At 50.5% G+C, this 20,651-nt stretch overlaps 2 protein-coding genes and 3 non-coding genes across 5 annotated transcripts; 3 read left to right on the top strand and 2 right to left on the bottom strand.

Annotated features, from left to right (window-relative positions):
- The first annotated feature begins 2,541 nt into the window (after window positions 1-2,541).
- On the top strand, window positions 2,542-4,971 carry LOC137353713 (protein FMC1 homolog). The gene is made up of 2 exons (XM_068020076.1): window positions 2,542-2,705; window positions 4,537-4,971. The coding sequence occupies exons 1-2, from the start codon at window positions 2,577-2,579 to the stop codon at window positions 4,738-4,740; spliced, it is 333 nt and encodes a 110-aa protein (XP_067876177.1). The 5' UTR covers window positions 2,542-2,576; the 3' UTR covers window positions 4,741-4,971.
- Window positions 4,972-7,161: 2,190 nt separating this feature from the next.
- On the bottom strand, window positions 7,162-7,243 carry trnal-aag (transfer RNA leucine (anticodon AAG)). Its single transcript has one exon. It is a non-coding gene; the product is annotated as a tRNA-Leu (tRNA).
- A 155-nt stretch (window positions 7,244-7,398) lies between these two features.
- Window positions 7,399-7,480, bottom strand: trnal-uag (transfer RNA leucine (anticodon UAG)). Its single transcript has one exon. It is a non-coding gene; the product is annotated as a tRNA-Leu (tRNA).
- Window positions 7,481-7,689: 209 nt separating this feature from the next.
- trnal-aag (transfer RNA leucine (anticodon AAG)) lies at window positions 7,690-7,771 on the top strand. Its single transcript has one exon. It is a non-coding gene; the product is annotated as a tRNA-Leu (tRNA).
- Window positions 7,772-9,614: 1,843 nt separating this feature from the next.
- LOC137353712 (heme-binding protein 1-like) lies at window positions 9,615-20,423 on the top strand. Its single transcript, XM_068020074.1, has 4 exons — window positions 9,615-9,834; window positions 13,409-13,547; window positions 14,246-14,426; window positions 20,105-20,423. The coding sequence occupies exons 1-4, from the start codon at window positions 9,757-9,759 to the stop codon at window positions 20,280-20,282; spliced, it is 576 nt and encodes a 191-aa protein (XP_067876175.1). The 5' UTR covers window positions 9,615-9,756; the 3' UTR covers window positions 20,283-20,423.
- The last annotated feature ends 228 nt before the right edge of the window (window positions 20,424-20,651 follow it).

Raw genomic sequence — 20,651 nt, 5'->3', positions numbered from 1 at the left:
ACCGAGTCTGTGCCGACCATCAACCACCCATTTATACTAATCCTACACTAATTCCATATTCCTACCACATCCCCACCTGTTCCTATATTTCCCTACCACCTACCTACACTAGGGGAAATTTATAATGGCCAGTTTACCTATCCACCTGCAAGTCTTTGGCTGTGGGAGGAAACCGGAGCACCCGGCGAAAACCCACGCAGACACAGGGAGAACTTGCAAACTCCACACAGGCAGTACCCAGAATTGAACCCAGGTTGCTGGAGCTGTGAGGCTGCGGTGCTAACCACTGCGCCACTGTGGTTCATTGGACTTGTTAGTCCTACCCTTCACCTTTACGAGAACGTGTTGGCTCTGAACTCTCACTATTTCCTCTTTGACTCTCATTGGTCTGATGGAGACATTCTTACAAGTAGCTGTTCCCAGTCCACTATGGCCAGATCCAATATGTTACCCACTACACCATGAGCTTTTTTTCCCACAATAACCTTTGATGTGGTCTTCTGGAAATCGAAGTAAAATACATCCACCGGTTCCCCTTTATCCACAGCACGTGTGTGGGGAGGGAGGTTAGGATTGGGGTTCAGGGGGTGGGTCTGTGTGGGGAGGAGGGGGTTGGGGTTCAGGGGGTGGATCTGTGTGCGGGGGGAGGGGGTGGGCGTTCAGGGGGTGGGTCTGTGGGGTTTGGAGGAGGGGGTTGAGGGTCGGGGATGGATCTGTGTGGGGGTCAGGGATGGGGTTGTGGGGTGGGTCTGTGTGAGGGGAGGGGAGGGGGTGGGTCTGTGTGAGGGGAGGGGAGGGGAGGGGAGGGGGTGGGTCTGTGTGGGGGGAGGAGGAGGAGATGGGGTTGTGGGGTGGGTCTGTGAGGGGAGGGGAGGGGGTCAGGGATGGGGTTGTGGGGTGGGTCTGTGAGGGGAGGGGGTCAGGGATGGGGTTGTGGGGGGAGGGGTCGGGGATGGGGTTGTGGGGAGGGGGTCGGGGATGGGGTTGTGGGGTGAGTAGGGGAGGGGAGGGGAGGGGAGGGGGTCAGGGATGGGGTTGTGGGGGGAGGGGTCGGGGATGGGGTTGTGGGGTGAGTAGGGGAGGGGAGGGGAGGGGAGGGGAGGGGAGGGGGTCAGGGGAGGGGAGGGGAGGGGGTTGTGGGGGGAGGGGGTCAGGGATGGGGTTGTGGGGGGAGGTGTCAGGGATGGGGTTGTGGGGGGAGGGGTCAGGGATGGGGTTGTGGGGGGAGGGGTCAGGGATGGGGTTGTGGGGGGAGGGGATGGGATTGTGGGGGGGGGGTCTGTGGGGGGAGGGGATGGGATTGTGGGGAGGGGGTCGGGGATGGGGTTGTGGGGAGGGGGTCGGGGATGGGGTTGTGGGGTGAGTAGGGGAGGGGAGGGGAGGGGAGGGGGGTCAGGGATGGGGTTGTGGGGGTCAGGGATGGGGTTGTGGGGGGAGGGGTCAGGGATGGGGTTGTGGGGGGAGGGGATGGGATTGTGGGGGGAGGGGATGGGATTGTGGGGGGGGTCTGTGGGGGGAGGGGATGGGATTGTGGGGAGGGGGTCAGGGATGGGGTTGTGGGGAGGGGGTCAGGGATGGGGTTGTGGGGGTGGGGAGGGGGTCAGGGGGTGGGTTGTGGGGTGGGTCTGTGTGGGGGGAGGGGGTCGGGGTGGGTCTGTGTGGGGTGGGGTGGGGAGGGGGTCAGGGGGTGGGTTGTGGGGTGGGTCTGTGTGGGGGGAGGGGGAGGGGGTCGGGGTGGGTCTGTGTGGGGTGGGTCTGTGTGAGGGGATGGGGTTGTGGGGTGGGTCTGTGAGGGGAGGGGGTCAGGGATGGGGTTGTGGGGTGGGTCTGTGGGGGGAGGGGAGGGGAGGGGGTTGTGGGGTGGGTCTGTGTGGGGGGAGGGGGGGACAGGGGGTGGGTTGTGGGGTGGGGGTCAGGGGGTGGGTTGTGGGGTGGGTCTGGGAGGGGAGGGGGTCAGGGATGGGGTTGTGGGGTGGGTCTGTGTGGGGGGAGGGGGGAGGGGGTCAGGGGGTGGGTTGTGGGGGGAGGGGTCAGGGATGGGGTTGTGGGGGTGGGGGTCAGGGGGTGGGGGGGGGTCAGGGGGTGGGTTGTGGGGGGAGGGGTCAGGGATGGGGTTGTGGGGGGTGGGGGTCAGGGGGGGAGGGGAGGGGAGGGGGTCAGGGGGTGGGTTGTGGGGGGAGGGGTCAGGGATGGGGTTGTGGGGGGTGGGGGTCAGGGGGTGGGGTGGGGGTCAGGGGGTGGGTTGTGGGGTGGGGGTCAGGGGGGGAGGGGAGGGGGTCAGGGGGTGGGTTGTGGGGGGAGGGGTCAGGGATGGGGTTGTGGGGGGTGGGGGTCAGGGGGTGGGTTGTGGGGTGGGGGGAGGGGAGGGGGTCGGGGGGGGAGGGGAGGGGGTCAGGGGGGGGAGGGGAGGGGGTCAGGTTTGGGGTTCAGGGAGTTTTTGAGGGTCACTGCAGAGTCGCCTTGTGGCGAGGGACGGTACCGCAGCTGCTGGCTGATCCACGATTTATTGATCGATTTGTTTCCCTGCTCGATCGCGGCCCGCGCTTTGGTTTTGATTGGTCGGGCCGGGTTTGAAGATGGCGGCGGCGCCTCCGCTGCGACTGTTAAGAGGAATTTTAAAGGAATTGAGGAGCCGAAGCCCGGGCCGCTTTTACCGCGACTCCGCCGCCTATAAATATATAATGGAGCAATTCCGGAAAAACCAGGTGAAATTAAATTAAACCCGAGGGCCGGTGCTTATTCTGATTGATCCACCATTCGACCAATCAGTAGAGCGGTTGGGGAATGAGGGCGGGTATTAGATTGATTGATTGTTCAATCAGCCAATCAGCACCGAGGACAGGGTGGCTGTCCTGGTCCTCATTCCCCCCTCACTGTCCGGCCTCTGAGTGACCTCTGCGCCCTCACTGTCCGGCCTCTGAGTGACCGCTTCCCCCCTCACTGTCCGGCCTTAGCTCCACTTCCTTCATCCCAGACACACAAATTCGAACCAGTTTCTGCCGCTCAGGCTGGACTGTGTGAATGTGCTTGTGATCATCCTGCAATGCAGGATAACCCACGGCAGCTTCTCTCTCCCCTGTTTCCTCCACCCTCACCTCCAACAATAAGTGCTAAGTACTCATGGACTTCTTTGTAACTAAGGTGGAGACCATTCAATCAGCTGCTTCTGCCACATCACTCCCTTCCACTAGCCCACCTGGCCAAACTTCCTGGAATGTTCTCCCCTGCCCTAGCCCTGAACTCACATCTTCAGTTCCTCTCCTATCTCCCTTCATACCTTCTCTGGGCTCATCTTGTCCATGAGATCCACCTCCTGCTCCTTCAATTCCCACTAAACTGCTGACCACACGACTTCCCCTCCTGGTCCCAATCTTAGCCGATATTATTAACAGTTCTCTCTCTCAAGGTGTTGTCCCTCTCCCCTTTAAATCTGCTGTCATCCCTCCTCTTAAAAAAAAACAACCCTTGACCCCACCGTCCTTGCATACTACTGTCCTATCTCCAACCTCCCTTTCCTCTCCAAAGTCCTTGAACGTGTTGTCGCCTCCCAAATCCATTGCCCTCTTTCCTGGAACTCCATCTTTTAATCCCTCCAATCAGATTTCCAGCCCGCCGCAGTACCAAAACAGCTCTAATCAAAGTCTCAAATGCCATCCTATGTGATAATAACAAAGGTAAACTTCCCTCCGCCTACGTAAATTTAGGGGCCATGATCAAGAAGTTTGCGGACAACACAAAGATTGGCCGTGTGGTAGATAGCAAGGTGGGTAGCTGTAGGCTGCAGGAAGATATTGATTGATCACCTGGAGAAGTGTGAGGTGATGCATTTGGGGAGGTCAAACAAGGCAAAGGAATACACGATTAATGGGAAAATACTGAGAAGTGTAGAGGAAGTGAAGTACCTTGGAGTGAATATGGCAGGACAGGTCAATAAGGTGGTTAAGAAGGCAGATGGAATCCTTTCCTTGATTAGCCGAGGTATAGAATATAAGAGCAGGGAGATTATGCTGGAACTGTATAATTCATTGGTTCGGCCACAACTTGAGTACTGTGTGCAGTTCTGGTCACCTCATTACAGAAAGGATGTAATTGCACTAGAGAGGATACAGAGGAGATTTACGAGGATGTTGCCCGGACTGGAAAAATGCAGCTATGAGAAAAGTTTGGATAGGCTGGAGTTGTTCTCCTTGGAACAGAGAAGGCTGAGGGGAGATCTGATTGAAATGTACAAAATGTTGAGGGGCCTGGATAGAGTGGAGGTGAAGGGTCTATTCGCCATAGTAGAGAGGTCAGTGACGAGGCGGCATAGATTTAAAGTGATTGGTAGAAAAATTAGAGGGGAGATGATCAGCCTTTCTTTTACTTCTAGTTATTTTTTAAGTGAATTTGGCTGACATTTCTCATGGTGGGATCTTTCATTGCAAATGACTAGCTTGATTTTACTTATTATGAGATGAAATTTGCCCCAACTGTTTGCGGTGAGAATTTTCAACTGAACAATATTATTAACCCGTTACTCACTGCGGCTGGTTACAGGTTACCAGTGAGAAACTGTGCCGTGCCCAGCAGGAGCTCTATCACCAGGCCTCCACCTATATGTGCCTGCTGCAGAGTGTCCGGCAGCACCTGGCACTACACCAAGAGTACCACAGCAAGGGAGAACGGTCACCCCATGAAGTGGCACAGCTTGTCGGACTCAAACTGCCACAGCAACCTGGAGGCAAAGGATGGGAAAAGTGAGAAGGAATGAGAACTTCTAGGAGCCTTGCTGGATCCATTGTCACATTGCTCTGTGTAGCCACAGTTTCTGGAGTACATCATATTCATGAGAAAGTTATTGTAATTACTGTGGTGGTGTTACTCACTGACAAAGTGGATATGAATCAGTGGGAAGTCATTGTCTCTTGTGCACTGTTGAGCTCTCAGTTTCTCAATGGTTTATGAAGTAAATAAAAGCAGATTCAATTTAGACCCAGTTTGTGACTGTGATGCTTGTTATTTAAACAGAGTTGGATGTTGTGACTGAGCAATGGGATGCACGATTCCTGCCTTGTATTTCAGGCCTTTCTTGTTCTTGTGAGTGCTGAGCTACTTGGTCTCTTGTCCGCTGAGAATAATTCTGTTTGAAGTACCTGTCACTGTCTTTTCGTTCCTGATTTCCTCCCCTCCCTGAGGGCGCTGACTCGCATCTGTATGGCCCATTTGGTATCAGCTGCCATCTAGTACCTTGCCCCTAGCAATTCCCCGAATGTTAGTCTAGCCAGCTAATGTTCTCAGGCTTTCTCACCACAAGGGCATCGCAGGCAAGCCCGATCCAATTCCATCAACACACACTCACTTTTCAGCAGGAATCGTTGGATCAGGAGCAGGTTTCTTGACTGATTTCACCCCCCTCCCCTGCTGTGTCCCCATAGAGGTGCTGAGGCCAGTTTTATTGATCCTCCTGCTGAAATCTTCCTGGCCTGTGACCATGCACTGACACCACCTCACAATTACCCAGTGCGCCACTTGTGTTTTTTATTCTAAGGAAGAAAGAGATCTGAAAACAGGAAAGCAGCTGAACAGAACACAAAGTGTCTCAGCTCACTTCAGATTAATCAGGTGAAGAAGAGTTGGAAATAACGGACACAACAAAAACAAAATATAGTTTGAAGCATGTCAGCAGTGTGTTGAAATACAGTGGCACAGAAACTTCCCAAGATGCTTCACAGTAGTATAATCAGGCCAGAATGGCTAAAGAAGGAGATGGTAAGAGAGATCATCAAAAGTATGGTGGCCTTAAAGGAGGAAAGGGAGGCAGAGAGGTTTAATGAGTGAATTCTAGAGCGCAGGGATAGTCAGCAGTGGTGAGACAAAAGAATTGGGGCATACCCAGGGAGTTAGAGCTGTGTTATAGGACTGGAAGAAGTTACAGAGAAGAGGGGCAGTCTACTTCTGGGGATACCCTGACTACGATCAGACAGGTAATGTGAAATCGGGTAAAGGCATTCCCACTGAGCTGAATAATATTGGCCGATGATGGTGTGGTCAACCATGTCAAAGACTCTATGGAAGTTGAGTAGGATGAGGGCAGCATGGTCACAGAGCTGGAGGTTGTCGTTTGTAACGAGTTAGGGCCATTTTGGGACAGAAACCTGAACGGATGGATTCAAAAATGGAGTACATGAAAGATAGGCGTGGATTTGGGAGGTCACAACGTATTCAAAGGGGATAGTAATTTGCAAGTGTTCTTTTTTGAGGAGTAGGTGATGACTGAGGTTTTGTAAAGGAGGGGGACAGTACCAAGGAAAGGGAACCATTTACAATTTCAGCTAACATGGCAATCAGGAATCACAAATGAGCAGCTTAGGTCAGTGACACTGGTCTGATAGCAATTTCCAAAATGAAACAGACATTGTTCCATCAAAGTATAAAATTCTCACAGGTCAAAGAACCCCAGAGGACTTCACATTAGAAGTTACAGAAACAATTCCCTTTCTGGGGAAGAAGAAAAAAGAAAGACTTGTGTTTATATAGAGAAGGGTGGAAATTGCTGAGGCACTGGCCATAATCTTCCAATCCTCCTTAGATATGGGGTGGTGCCAGAGGAGCAAATTCAATCATGGCTTTCAAAAGAGAATCGGGATAATAAATGAAGAGAAAAAATTTGTAAGGCTACAGGGAAAAGGTGGGGTAGCAGGACTAGGTGAGTTGAATTTGCAGAGAGTTGGCACAAACATGATGGGCTGAATGGCCTCTTTTGGTGCTGTATGCATTCTACGATTCTTTGATCGCCTTTCACAACCACCAAACATCTTAAAGTGCTTCACAGGCTATGAAATATCTTTTGAAGTGTAGTCACTGTTGCAATGTAAGACTTGAGGGTAAACGTCTAATTAAAAACTCTAGGGTGCCCGCCACGTTGAAATATAAAATTGTCATCATTGTGTTACAACTAAAACAGAAAACAAGCACCTTTTGGAAATCTGAGATAAATGCAAAGTTGCAAAATGTTTTGCTCACTCAGCTGTAGAGATGCTGTTACCTCCACATTAGCAGCGAAAGTGAAATAGAGGTTTCTCCAGACCTGGTTAACCTGTAGGTTGTGACTGACTGAAGCATCAACCTGTGCAGCTCCCTTGTTTCTGATCTGAAAAGGAATTAATTTACTCAAAAGGTTCTTGGCAGCGGTGGGATTCGAACCCACGCCCCCGAAGAGACTGGAGCCTTAATCCAGCGCCTTAGACCGCTCGGCCACGCTACCGATGCGAAGTTCGGAGCCGCAAATCAGTTTAAACGCTTTCCCAGAGTGGCCGCAATTTCATTACGGATTCGGCTGCGGGTCGATGAGGAGCGGATCCGCTGACTGGAAACGAGGACAGGTTTCCGAGCCCGGAAAAAAAAGTTTAAAACTTCACTTGGCAGCGGTGGGATTCGAACCCACGTCATCGAAATGACTGGAGCCTAAATCCAGCGCCTTAGACCACTCGGCCACGCTACCTCTATCGAGTTGCCCGGCGCCAGGGCTGTAGTGGTTACTGTGGCGATGGTCGCAGGACTGACCAGTCGGTGGTTCGGGATAATCGCCGAGAAGCGGGAGCAGCTGTTTACCGGCCTCGGACACCACGAACCCATCCCTTCCTCGTCGGCGAGGCCGCGGATCCTCCTTTTGCCGCTTCTAGTCCCTATTCGCGGTGCCATCACCTGTTCGGTAGCGTGGCCGAGCGGTCTAAGGCGCTGGATTAAGGCTCCAGTCTCTTCGGGGGCGTGGGTTCGAATCCCACCGCTGCCAATAATATTTTTAAATAAGCTTATAAAAATTCAGGAAACAATTGCATTAAAGTATATATTTCAGAATCATTTCCTTTTTCATTTATTTTATTGCTGAACAAAAAAGGGATCCGTAGTGAGAGGGCAAAGGCCATTGACTCAATCTCTGCAAACTTCTTAAATCTCATTATCGAAATGACCTTTAATCACAGATAAAGTTTATGATAAAGTTTATGTTGCAAAAGTGTCGACATCCACTGGCACAGAAAGATGTTCAAAACAAAACAGGCCAGAGATTAAATTCTCTTTTTTATTCGAATATTTTGTCATCGGACAATTGGGATGGGCAACAAATGCCAGCCTTGCCAGCAATGCTCACATCCCATGAACAAATAAAAAGGTTAAAATGTTCTTTAGGGGAGTGGGACTAATTGGATAGCTCTTCCAAAGAGCCAGTACAGGCACAATGGGCTGAATGGCCTTCTTCTGTGCAAAATCATTCTATGATTCATTGCCCCAGACTGGGAGAAGAGGGAGGAGGGAGAACAATCATCCCAGTCAGCAACACTCGTGAATCTCGGCTGAGATCAGGACCAACTCAGCTAAGGAAAGAAAGATTTGCATTTATATATCTTATCTCGACCTGAGAACGTTTCAAAGCACTTTACAGCTAATGAAGTGCTTTTCACTGCTGTAATGTAGAGAAACACAGTAACCAAATTGTACAAAGCAAGATCCCACAAACAGCTGTGATGATCCCATCCTTGATCAGATGAGGATTTCAGCAGCAGATAAGCTGAGGCAGGACTAGAGACAGGCAATGTTATTGAGGTGAAGATAGGCAGTTTGGTGAGGTGGAGCAGGAATGGAGGAAGCTGAGCTCAGGGTCAAATAGGAGACCACGGTTGTGAAAGTTGGGATTCAGCCTGAGACACGGGAGAGGGATGGCACAAACCTGCTCCTATAATTTAAAGGATGCCCTCTCACCGTGATGTGGCAAACAGCAAGAGGTTTTTGTTTTCAGGTCTCACTCTTTGTGGGAGTCTGGAGGGTAACCCTCTGACTGTTGCTACTGGACTGAAATTATGGAAGTTACGATGAACCTTTATAAAATACTGGTTTAGCCTCAATTGGAATATTATTTCTATTTCTGGGCACCGCACATCAGGAAGGATGCAAAGACTTTAGTGAGGGTGTAGAAAAGGTTTATGAGGATGGTTCCAGGGATGAGAGTTAAGAGGATAGATTGGAGAAGCTGGGGCTGTTCTCTTTAAAGCAGAGAAGCTTGAGAGATGATTTAATAGAGATGTTCAAACTCATGATGGGTCTGGACAGAGCAGACAGAGAGAAACTGTTTTCGTTGGCGGATAAGTCAAGAACCAGAGGTCACCAATTTAAGGAGATTGGCAGTGGAACCAACGGTGACAATGAGGAAAAACTATTTTAAGCAGCAGTGGTTAGGATCTGGAATGCACTCGCTGAGAATTGTGGTGGAGGCCGATTCAATCAGGGCTTTTAAAAGGGAGTTGGATTGTTATCTGAAGAGAGAAATTGCTACGGGAAAAGGGCTAGGGAGTGGGATGAGCTGACTTGCTTTTGCAAAAATGATGGGCTGAATGGCCTCCTTCTGTAATCATTCTATAAGAAACATTAACACCCAGAGACAGCCTTGAAAGCCAGAGCTAGGAGTGCAGGCTTTTTATCCATTTGACAATTATAAACTGCCTTCCCTCTTATCCCTTTACACTGGGTTCTGCAATGGCTCATTGTTACTGGGGCATGTCAATGAAAGGGTTAATCAACAGGCTCCCTCCCAGTGATTGAACGAAGCTGATAAACTATTGCAGAAAAGTTGCTTAACTTTAAATTGTGTAATCTGTTTGCGCACGATTAATGAGTAGACCTTCACTGAGGTTTACTGCTGTGGGTGGTGTCTGATGTGAAGAGTTAAGTTTTATTTTTCTTTAGTTTTACTGTGAATTGTACTAAACTTCAGGAAGTGCAGTCATGTTTGGGATGATAACAAACTCGTTGTTCAGTCAGCCTGAGAACAGACCCTGTCAGACCCTTAAGTCAGGAACCAAGGTAAGCTGTTTCACAAACTAACAATGTTCAGCTTCACAGTGCCAGTTTACTGACCCCAAGCACAGTAACTGTGGGGAACTGGGTTGAAATGTGGGGGAACTGGATCACTTTGTTTGTTGACACAGTGTCTAAGAGCAGAACATCAACACTGCCGACACCCATTAGGAACATAGGAACAGGCCATTCAACCCATCGAGCCAGCTCCACCATTCAATATGATCATGGCTGATTATCCCCTTCAATTTCTTTTCCCCACATTATCCCCCTATCCCCTTATGTCATTGGTATTTAGGAATCTGTCAATCTCTACTTTAAACATACTCAATGACTGAGCTTCCACAGCCCTCTGGGGTAGAGAATTCCAAAGATTCACAACCCTCGGAGTAAAAAAATTTCTACTCATCTCTGTCCTAAGTGGCTTCCCCCTTATTTTGAAATTGTGTCCCCTGGTTCTAGACTCCCCAACCAGGGGAAAAATCTTAGCTGCACCTACCCTGTCTATCCCTTTAATTATTTTGCATTCTCCACTCTGTACAGAGGGGATGAGTCACTGCCCTGGCATCTCTCCATCAGGTGGCTGTTCTGTGTGTGAGAGCAGTGAATGGCAGGAGGGTATCTGTTGCCTGATTTCTCAGAGTTTGGTCTTATGCTGCCCTATTCTGCCCTGCCTGGCTTGTAGTCTGTGCAGGAAGTTCCTTACCTCAGTGACCAGATGTGCTGGGGCAAAATCATTGACCATACAGATGGTTTCAGGAAAACAGAGTAACTTCTCCGCCTGTGCTAAACTCAGGCTGGAGATAAGGAGGGAAAGGTACAGCAATTCCCAAGATCGTTAGTGGGAAATATGCGTGTTTCTGTGTGTGTTTTTGCATGTCTGTGTGTTTTTGCATGTCTGTGTGTTTTTGTGTGTCTGTTTGTGCTTATATGTGTGTGTCTGTGTTTGTGTATATATATGTGTATGTGTGTTTGCATATATACATGTGTGTGTGTGCGTATTTTTTTGCATTTTTGTTGTTATGACCAAGGAGGGAGTAATGCACTGTTAATTCATTCCCACTACTCCATAGGTCATAGCATATCGAATAAAGTTTCCCACCTACCGAAGAATAGCCAAATTTCCCCCAGAATAAAACTAAACCAGGTTTCTTTAAACAGCAACATTAACTATTTATTAGAAAATAAATAATAGGTCTTAACTACTAACAATGTACATGGAAAAAAAACCCATTATTTCCTTAACCCTCATGCACACACACATGCATTCAAAAAAAAGTTAACCAGGGAGATGGATTTTTGGTTGACAGCTGTTTCTTAGGAATAGAAGGAATAATAAAAATAATTGAGCTGATCACATTCTGGTAGGATGTTTTTGGTATGGTGAGGTGTCCCAGAGTCAGATGCCACTTGATGTTTCTCCAGGCGAGGTTGATGAACAGTCTGTGATGGGTAGGCATTCATGGTAATTTAATGGCAGCAGGCGTCACATCGGTCTTCCATCAGGGGTGTAGCAACAGATCTGCTTGGGTTTTGAAGCAGCAGTCTAGCAGTAGAAAAACTCTTTAGATTTCAGGATTTCTTAGAACACAGGAGGCAGCAGGAATCTCACTAGATGCAGGAATTCTTCCGAATTGGAGGCAACAGGAATCTGCCACCTTTCAAATGCAGGATTCCTTTTCAAGAGATGAAAGTCTCCTTTCCAGAGAGAAGTAACACTTTTCTGGATCTTTTCTCACTTGCTCCAGGCAGGTCAAAGCAAAGATTTCAAATGCCTGCCCTTTGTCCAATTCACAGGCTTTATATATATATAAAACACACATATACACACACACTATACATATATATATATAAAAACACACATATACACACACACTATATATATATATATATATATATATATATATATAAAACACATATATATAGTGTGTCTTTATATATATATATATATATATATATATATATATGTTGTGTATATGGTAGTGATTCAGAAATGTGACCTATTCCCCTTACTGTGGAGATTGATCTGTAACAGATGACACAAAAGTCCGCGTGTATCAAGCCTGTGTCCTCACTACCTTGCTCTACGGCAGCGAGGCCTGGACAACGTATGTCAGCCAAGAGCGACGTCTCAATTCATTCCATCTTCGCTGCCTCCAGAGAATACTTGGCATCAGGTGGCATGACCGTATCTCCAACACAGAAGTCCTCGAGGCGGCCAACATCCCCAGCTTATACACACTACTGAGTCAGCGGCGCTTGAGATGGCTTGGCCATGTGAGCCGCATGGAAGATGGCAGGATCCCCAAAGACACATTGTACAGCGAGCTCGCCATTGTTATCAGACCCACCGGCCGTCCATGTCTCCGCTTTAAAGACGTCTGCAAACGCGACATGAAGTCCTGTGACATTGATCACAAGTAGTGGGAGTCAGTTGCCAGCGATCACCAGAGCTGGCGGGCAGCCATAAAAGCGGGGCTAAAGTGTGGCGAGTCGAAGAGACTTAGCAGTTGGCAGGAAAAAAGACAGAGGCGCAAGGGGAGAGCCAACTGTGTAACAGCCCCGACAAACAATTTTATCTGCAGCACCTGTGGAAGAGTCTGTCACTCTAGAATTGTCCTTCATAGCCACTCCAGGCGCTGCTCCACAAACCACTGACCACCTCCAGGCGCTTACCCATTGTCTCTCGAAACAAGGAGGCCAAAGAAGAAGAGAGAATCTGTAACAGATGGCGCAGGGGGGGACATGGAGATCAGTCTGTACTGGTCAAACCCAGAACACAGACAAGTGCACAATTCACTGTCAAGTTTACAACTTGCAGGAGGTTTAAATTCTGGGAAATGAAGGATTTGAAGTTAATTTGTTTGGATTTACAAGTCTCAGTATTGCTGGGCAGGCTTGGCTGTGATCAATAGCACTCTGCACTGAATCCTTTACTGATGTGGTTTATGTTTTGAAGAATTCCTCGGTTAGTTTGCAGCCTGTATCGGAAAGTATTGACTGACACTGGGAGAGGGCAGCAGACTCCACAGAATATTCCCCGCGAGGCTAGAGAAAGGTTGGTGTCCTATTTAGATGTTGAGAATATGTTTCCACTGGTGGGGAAATCTCGAACTAGGGGACATAGTTACAGAATAAGGAGACACTCATTTAAAACTGAGATGTGACGGAATTTCTTCTCTCAGAGGGTAGTGAATATCTGGAATTCTCTACCCCAGAGAGTTGTGAAGGCTAGGACACTGAAAGTATTTAAAGAGGAGGTAGGTAGATTTTTGAAATATCGGGGAGTTGAGGGCTCTGAGGAGCTGGCACGAAAGAAGAGTTGAGGTCTGGGGCAGATCAGCCATGAATTTATTGAATGGTGGGGCAGGCTTGAGGGGCCGAATGGCCTACTCCTGCTCTTATTTCATATGTTCCTATTGTCTCCAGTCCTGGGAGTCCCCACTGTATATTTCACTGGGAGATAGCACTGGATCTCTCTGTATTTAATGGTGAATTTGATATATAAATTGAGACTCTTTAGACTGTCACATCTCTAAGGCAATTTTACTCTGAGTGACAGCTTTGTTCTTCCTCACAGGGGGACCTGACCTACGAGGAGCGGAAATATGAGGCGGGTAATTACGCCAGCGTAACCATCAGCGGGAAACCGTTTAACGAGGGCTCGGGCGAAGGAGCCTTGAAACTGCTCAAATATGTTGGAGGAAGCAACGAGCAAGGTAGTGAAGGTTCCGCTCGAGACTGAGGCGAAAACCATTAGGAAAGTGCTGAGGGTTGAGCTTTGCCAGTTGTAGCCTAATGTTATCCTGCCTGAGGTCAGCCAAGTGACCAAATCCATTGATCCGCACCACACAACAACAACTTATATTTACATAGTGCCTTTACTGCTGTAAAACGTCCCAAGGCGCTTCACAGGAATGTTATCAAACAAAATATGACTCCGAGCCACAAAAGAACATATTAGGTCAGCTGACCAAAAGCTTGGTCAAAGAGCTCAGTTTTGAGAAGTGTCTTAAAGGAGGAAAGGGAGCTGGAGTGGGAATTCCAGAATTCCAGAGCTTAGGGACTCAGGCAGCTGAAGGCACGGCTGCTGATGGTGGAGTGATGGGAATGGGGTGGGGGGGGTTGTTACTCAGAGGGCAGAATTGGAGGAGTGCAGAGAACTCGGAGGGTTGTGGGGCTGGAGCAGATTACAGAGATAGGGAGAGGTGAGGATCTGCAGGGATTTGAAAACAGGGATGAGAATTTTTAAATCGAGGCATTGTCGGACTGGGAACCAGTCTAGGTCAGCGAGCACAGGGAGTGATGGGTGAATGTGACTCAGTGTGAGTCAGGACACAAGGAGCCATCAAGGCACTGTCCAGGGTGAGATAGGACGGATGTGAGGACCTCCCTGACATTTGTTGTCTTTTTGTAGCTGTCCAGATGGGGATGACCGCTCCAGTCAGTATGACTGTTCAACCAGGTGAGGCCAAAAGCTTGCAGCCCAAGGTTGAAGTTCAAATCCGCATCCCCAGCAAATTCCAGGAGAACATTCCCAAACCAACAGACGAGAGCATCGAGATCAAACATCATGACGGATTCACTGTCTACTCTAGGTAAGTTTCTGTGAATCCATCAGGAGGCTGAAGTGGTCATTGTTGCTAAAGGTCATACCTGCAATGGTCACTGAATCGTGTCTCAGCATCACCTTCGGTGCCAGGGTTACCCACTCCCAGCTCCACTGCCAGGGTTCAATGTCTCATCACCTTCCTGGGCTACCCAGCAAGCCTCTGCTGTTTGATGACTGAATCATATATTTCAGGAGTCTCTCCTCACCCACTATCCACACTCATTTTCCATGAGGACCAAGGAATTGTCCCTGGCTGATTTCCCCCAAACATTGTACAGCCCAGTGGAAACCTCATGTTTGTAGCTGATGGGTGAAACTCACTGAGCCACGAGTGGGAATCCAGCTCAGACGGATCAGGTGAAAGTCCAAAGTGGTGAGATTGGACAATCTTCAAAAAGGCTCCTTTAGTAGAAAGTGGCACCAAATTAAACAGAAGCTGAAAGATTATCTGCTTTGGACAAATGGAAATATCACAGTGAAAGTCTTGCATTTCCATAGCACCTTTCACATACTCGGGATATCTAAGTGTTTACAGCCAATGAAACACAGTCACCGTTGTAAAGTAGGAAACGCAGCAGCCAATTTGCGCACAGCAAGATCCCACAAACAGCAATATGGTAAATGATCAGATAACCTGTTTATGTGATGTTGTTTGAGGGATAAATATTTATTTTTTATTTAGAGATACAGCACTGAAATAGGCCATTCTGCCCACCAAGGCTGTGTCAACCACAAACAACCACCCATTTATACTAACCCTACAGTAATCCCACATTCCCGACCACCTACCTACACTAGGGGCAATTTATAATGACCAATTTACCTATCACCTGCAAGTCTTTAGCTGTGGGAGGAAACAGGAGCACCCGGAGAAAACCCATACAATCACAAGGAGAACTTGCAAACTCCGCACAGGCAGTACCCAGAATTGAACCCGGGTCGCTGGAGCTGTGAGGCTGCGGTGCTAACCACTGCGCCACTGTGCCGCCCAAGACAGTGGGTGAGCTCTCCTGATTTTCTTCGAAATAATGCCATGGAATCATTTGCATCCACCTGAGAGGCAGATAGGATCTCAGTTTAATGCCGGTTCCAAAAAACAGCACTTCTGACAGTGCAGCACTCCCTCAGTACTGAGCCTCCGACAGTACAGCACTCCCTCAGTACTGACCCTCCGACAGTGCAGCACTCCCTCAGTACTGAGCCTCCGACAGTGCAGCACACCCTCAGTACTGAGCCTCCGACAGTGCAGCGCTCCCTCAGTACTGACCCTCCGAAGGTGCAGCACTCCCTCAGTACTGACCCTCCGACAGTGCAGCACTCCCTCAGTACTGACCCTCCGACAGTGCAGCACTCCCTCAGTACTGAGCCTCCGACAGTGCAGCACACCCTCAGTACTGAGCCTCCGAAAGTGCAGCGCTCCCTCAGTACTGACCCTCCGAAGGTGCAGCACTCCCTCAGTACTGACCCTCCGACAGTGCAGCACTCCCTCAGTACTGACCCTCCGACAGTGCAGCACTCCCTCAGTACTGAGCCTCCGACAGTGCAGCACTCCCTCAGTACTGACTCGCCGACAGTGCAGAGCTCCCTCAGTACTGACCCTCCAACAGTGCAGCACTCCCTCAGTACTGACCCACCGAAGGTGCAGCACTCCCTCAATACTGACACTCCGAAGGTGCAGCACTCCCTCACTACTGACCCTCCGACAGTGCAGCACTCCCTCAGTACTGACCCACCGAAGGTGCAGCACTCCCTCAATACTGACCCTCCGAAGCTGCAGCACACCCTCAATACTGACCCCCGACAGTGCAGCACTCCCTCAGTACTGACCCTCCCACTGTGCAGCACTCCCTCAGTACTGACCCTCCAATGGTGCAGCACTCCCTCAGTACTGACCCTCCGACAGTGCAGCACACCCTCAATACTGACCCTCCGACAGTGCAGCACTCCCTCAGTACTGACCCTCCGACAGTGCAGCACTCCCTCAGTACTGACCCTCCCACTGTGCAGCACTCCCTCAGTACTGACCCTCCGATGGTGCAGCACTCCCTCAGTACTGACCCTCCGACAGTGCAGCACACCCTCAATACTGACCCTCCGACAGTGCAGCACTCCCTCAGTACTGACCCTCCGACAGTGCAGCACTCCCTCAGTACTGACCCTCCGACAGTGCAGCACTCCCTCAGTACTGATCCTCCCACTGTGCAGCACTCCCTCACTACTGACCCTCCGAAGGTGCAGCACTCCCTCACTACTGACCCTCCGACAGTGCAGCACTCCCTCAGTACTGACCCACCGAAGTTGCAGCACTCCCTCAATACTGACCCTCCGAAGGTGCAGGACTCCCTCACTACTGACCCTCCGACAGTGCAGCACTCCCTCAATACTGACCCTCCGAAGGTGCAGCACTCCCTCACTACTGACCCTCCGACAGTGCAGCACTCCCTCAGTACTGACCCTCCCACTGTGCAGCACTCCCTCAGCACTGACCCTCCGATGGTGCAGCACTCCCTCAGTACTGACCCTCCGACAGTGCAGCACACCCTCAATACTGACCCTCCGACCGTGCAGCACTCCCTCAGTACTGACCCTCCGACAGTGCAGCACTCCCTCAGTACTGACCCTCCGACAGTGCAGCACTCCCTCAGTACTGACCCTCCGACAGTGCTGCACTCCCTCAGTACTGACCCTCCGATGGTGCAGCACTCCCTCAGTACTGACCCTCCGACAGTGCAGCACTCCCTCAGTACTGACCCTCCGACAGTGCAGCACACCCTCAATACTGACCCTCCGACAGTGCAGCACTCCCTCAGTACTGACCCTCCGACAGTGCAGCACTCCCTCAGTACTGACCTTCCGACAGTGCAGCACTCCCTCAATACTGACCCTCCCACTGTGCAGCACTCCCTCAGTACTGACCCTCCGAAGATGCAGCACTCCCTCACTACTGACCCTCCGACAGTGCAGCACTCCCTCAGTACTGACCCTCCGACAGTGCAGCACTCCCTCAGTACTGACCCTCCCACTGTGCAGCACTCCCTCAGTACTGACCCTCCGATGGTGCAGCACTCCCTCAGTACTGACCCTCCGACAGTGCAGCACACCCTCAATACTGACCCTCCGACAGTGCAGAACTCCCTCAGTACTGACCCTCCGACAGTGCAGCACTCCCTCAGTACTGACCCTCCCACTGTGCGGCACTCCCTCAGTACTGACCCTCCGATGGTGCAGCACTCCCTCAGTACTGACCCTCCGACAGTGCAGCACACCCTCAATACTGACCCTCCGACAGTGCAGCACTCTCTCAGTACTGACCCTCCGACAGTGCAGCACTCCCTCAGTACTGACCCTCCCACTGTGCAGCACTCCCTCAGTACTGACCCTCCGATGGTGCAGCACTCCCTCAGTACTGACCCTCCGACAGTGCAGCACTCCCTCAGTACTGACCCTCCGACAGTGCAGCACTCCCTCAGTACTGATCCTCCCACTGTGCAGCACTCCCTCAGTACTGACCCTCCGAAGGTGCAGCACTCCCTCAATACTGACCCTCCGACAGTGCAGCACTCCCTCAGTACTGACCCACCGAAGGTGCAGCACTCCCTCAATACTGACCCTCCGAAGGTGCAGCACTCCCTCACTACTGACCCTCCGACAGTGCAGCACTCCCTCAATACTGACCCTCCGAAGGTGCAGCACTCCCTCACTACTGACCCTCCGACAGTGCAGCACTCCCTCAGTACTGACCCTCCCACTGTGCAGCACTCCCTCAGTACTGACCCTCCGATGGTGCAGCACTCCCTCAGTACTGACCCTCCGACAGTGCAGCACACCCTCAATACTGACCCTCCGACAGTGCAGCACTCCCTCAGTACTGACCCTCCGACAGTGCAGCACTCCCTCAGTACTGACCCTCCCACTGTGCAGCACTCCCTCAGTACTGACCCTCCGACTGTGCAGCACTCCCTCAGTACTGACCCTCCGACAGTGCAGCACACCCTCAATACTGACCCTCCGACAGTGCAGCACTCCCTCAGTACTGACCCTCCGAAGGTGCAGCACTCCCTCACTACTGACCCTCCGACAGTGCAGCACTCCCTCAGTACTGACCCTCCGATGGTGCAGCACTCCTTCAGTACTGACCCTCCGACAGTACAGCACACCCTCAATACTGACCCTCCGACAGTGCAGCACTCCCTCAGTACTGACCCTCCGACAGTGCAGCACTCCCTCAGTACTGACCCTCCCACTGTGCAGCACTCCCTCAGTACTGACCCTCCGATGGTGCAGCACTCCCTCAGTACTGACCCTCCGATGGTGCAGCACTCCCTGAGTACTGACCCTCCGACAGTGCAGCACTCCCTCAGTACTGACCCTCCGACAGTGCAGCACTCCCTCAATACTGACCCTCCGACAGTGCAGCACTCCCTCAGTACTGACCCTCCGATGGTGCAGCACTCCCTCAGTACTGACCCTCCGATGGTGCAGCACTCCCTGAGTACTGACCCTCCGACAGTGCAGCACTCCCTCAGTACTGACCCTCCGACAGTGCAGCACTCCCTCAGTACTGACCCTCCGACAGTGCAGCACTCCCTCAGTACTGACCCTCCGATGGTGCAGCACTCCCTCAGTACTGCACTGAGCGTGTCAGCCTGGATTTTGTGCTCAAGTCTCGGGGGCGGAGTGGAAGCTGGAACCTTCTGTCTGAGAGGTGAGAGACTGGATGGGAGCAGGTTTTCTCTCTCGATGGTATTGTATCTGAACGAGGAGTTGCTTCCTGTCATTGGGTCAAAATGTATCCTCTTCCCATCACAAAAAAACCGACTAAAACTGAAATATTTTCGGGGATTGAGAGATGATTTTGACACTAATCCATCTTTGTATTTAAAGCCCATAAACTCGACTCCATTGACTGACAGAAATATTGACAACATTTCAGGGAGAAAGTTTTGTAGCAGAGGTGAGGAATCATTACCAGTAAATATATCTGCTCTCAGTTACTGAGAGTGGGATAATCATAGTCATACTGATTAGTGCACAGAAGGAGGCCATTCAGCCTATCATATCCATGCTGGTTTTCTGTAGAGCAATCCAGTCAGTCCCATTTCCCTGCTTTTTCCCCAAAACCCTGCAAGTGTTTTTCCCTCAAGGACCCATCCTTTTCTTTTTGAATTCATTCATTATCTCTGTTTCCACCACCATAGTAGGCAGCACAATCCAGGTCATTACCACTCGCTGTGCAAATAAAGGTCTTCCTCCCCCTCCCCCTCCCCCCCACACCCCGCCCGCCTGCCCTACCCGTGTCTCTTGCACATAACGTTAACAGGCAGCTCTCAGTGTCTGCCCTAGGCTGAGCCTTAGCCTCTGATAAAGTGCTGCCGTTGACCTCCTGCTCAATGGGAGAAATCAATCAACCAGGATTCTTTCTCTTGATCATTGTCCAGTGGTTCCTGCATGTCTGGATGTTGCCTGTGATTCCTGTCACAGTGGAATATCCTGCCGCTACTCCATGTCTGTAGCTGGTATTTTTGATGCAGCGTTGGCAAGATGGGGGCAGCCAAAGAGTGATTTACAAAGCACAAAAGGCTGTACGGGTCCCATGATAATTCTCAGATGAATGGGGCATTCTATTCCATTTTGATTCCTCTCACTGTTGTTTGTTTCTTGTAGTCAGTTTGGAGGTTACGCCAAAGAAGTTCATTGGGTTGAACAAGCGGAAAAACTGCAAGCAGCGCTGGGGGACAACGTGTCCTATCACCAAGATTTCTACGTCTGTGCTGGGTACGACCCACCAATGAAACCGATTGGCAGGAAGAATGAAGTATGGTTTGTAAAGAAGGAAGGTTGAAGGTCGAGTGTGGAGCAGGTGATTACAATGACTGTCAGAGCAAAACAACTGACATGGAGAAGGCATCTCAGTGAACGTTATCTCCAGTACTTTCAAATAAGGAATTTCCTCTGAAATCTGTCAATAAATATTCAAATATTTCAGGAGCCTCTTCTCAGTCTCTGAATGGATGGAAGTGGACCAGCCACATAAACACTGTGGCTACAAGAGCAGGTCAGAGGCTAGGAATCCTGCAGCGAGTAACTCACCTCCTGACTCCCCAAAGCCTGTCCACCATCTACAAGGCACAAGTCAGGAGTGTGATGGAATACTCTCCACTTGCCTGGATGGGTGCAGCTCCAACAACACTCAAGAAGCTCGACACCATCC

The sequence above is a fragment of the Heterodontus francisci genome, chromosome 41, assembly GCF_036365525.1.
Source record: "Heterodontus francisci isolate sHetFra1 chromosome 41, sHetFra1.hap1, whole genome shotgun sequence".
Classification (NCBI taxonomy): Eukaryota; Metazoa; Chordata; class Chondrichthyes; order Heterodontiformes; family Heterodontidae; genus Heterodontus; species Heterodontus francisci.
The sequence above is the reverse complement of the archived record's forward strand: the minus strand, read 5'-3'. Positions and strand labels throughout refer to the sequence as shown.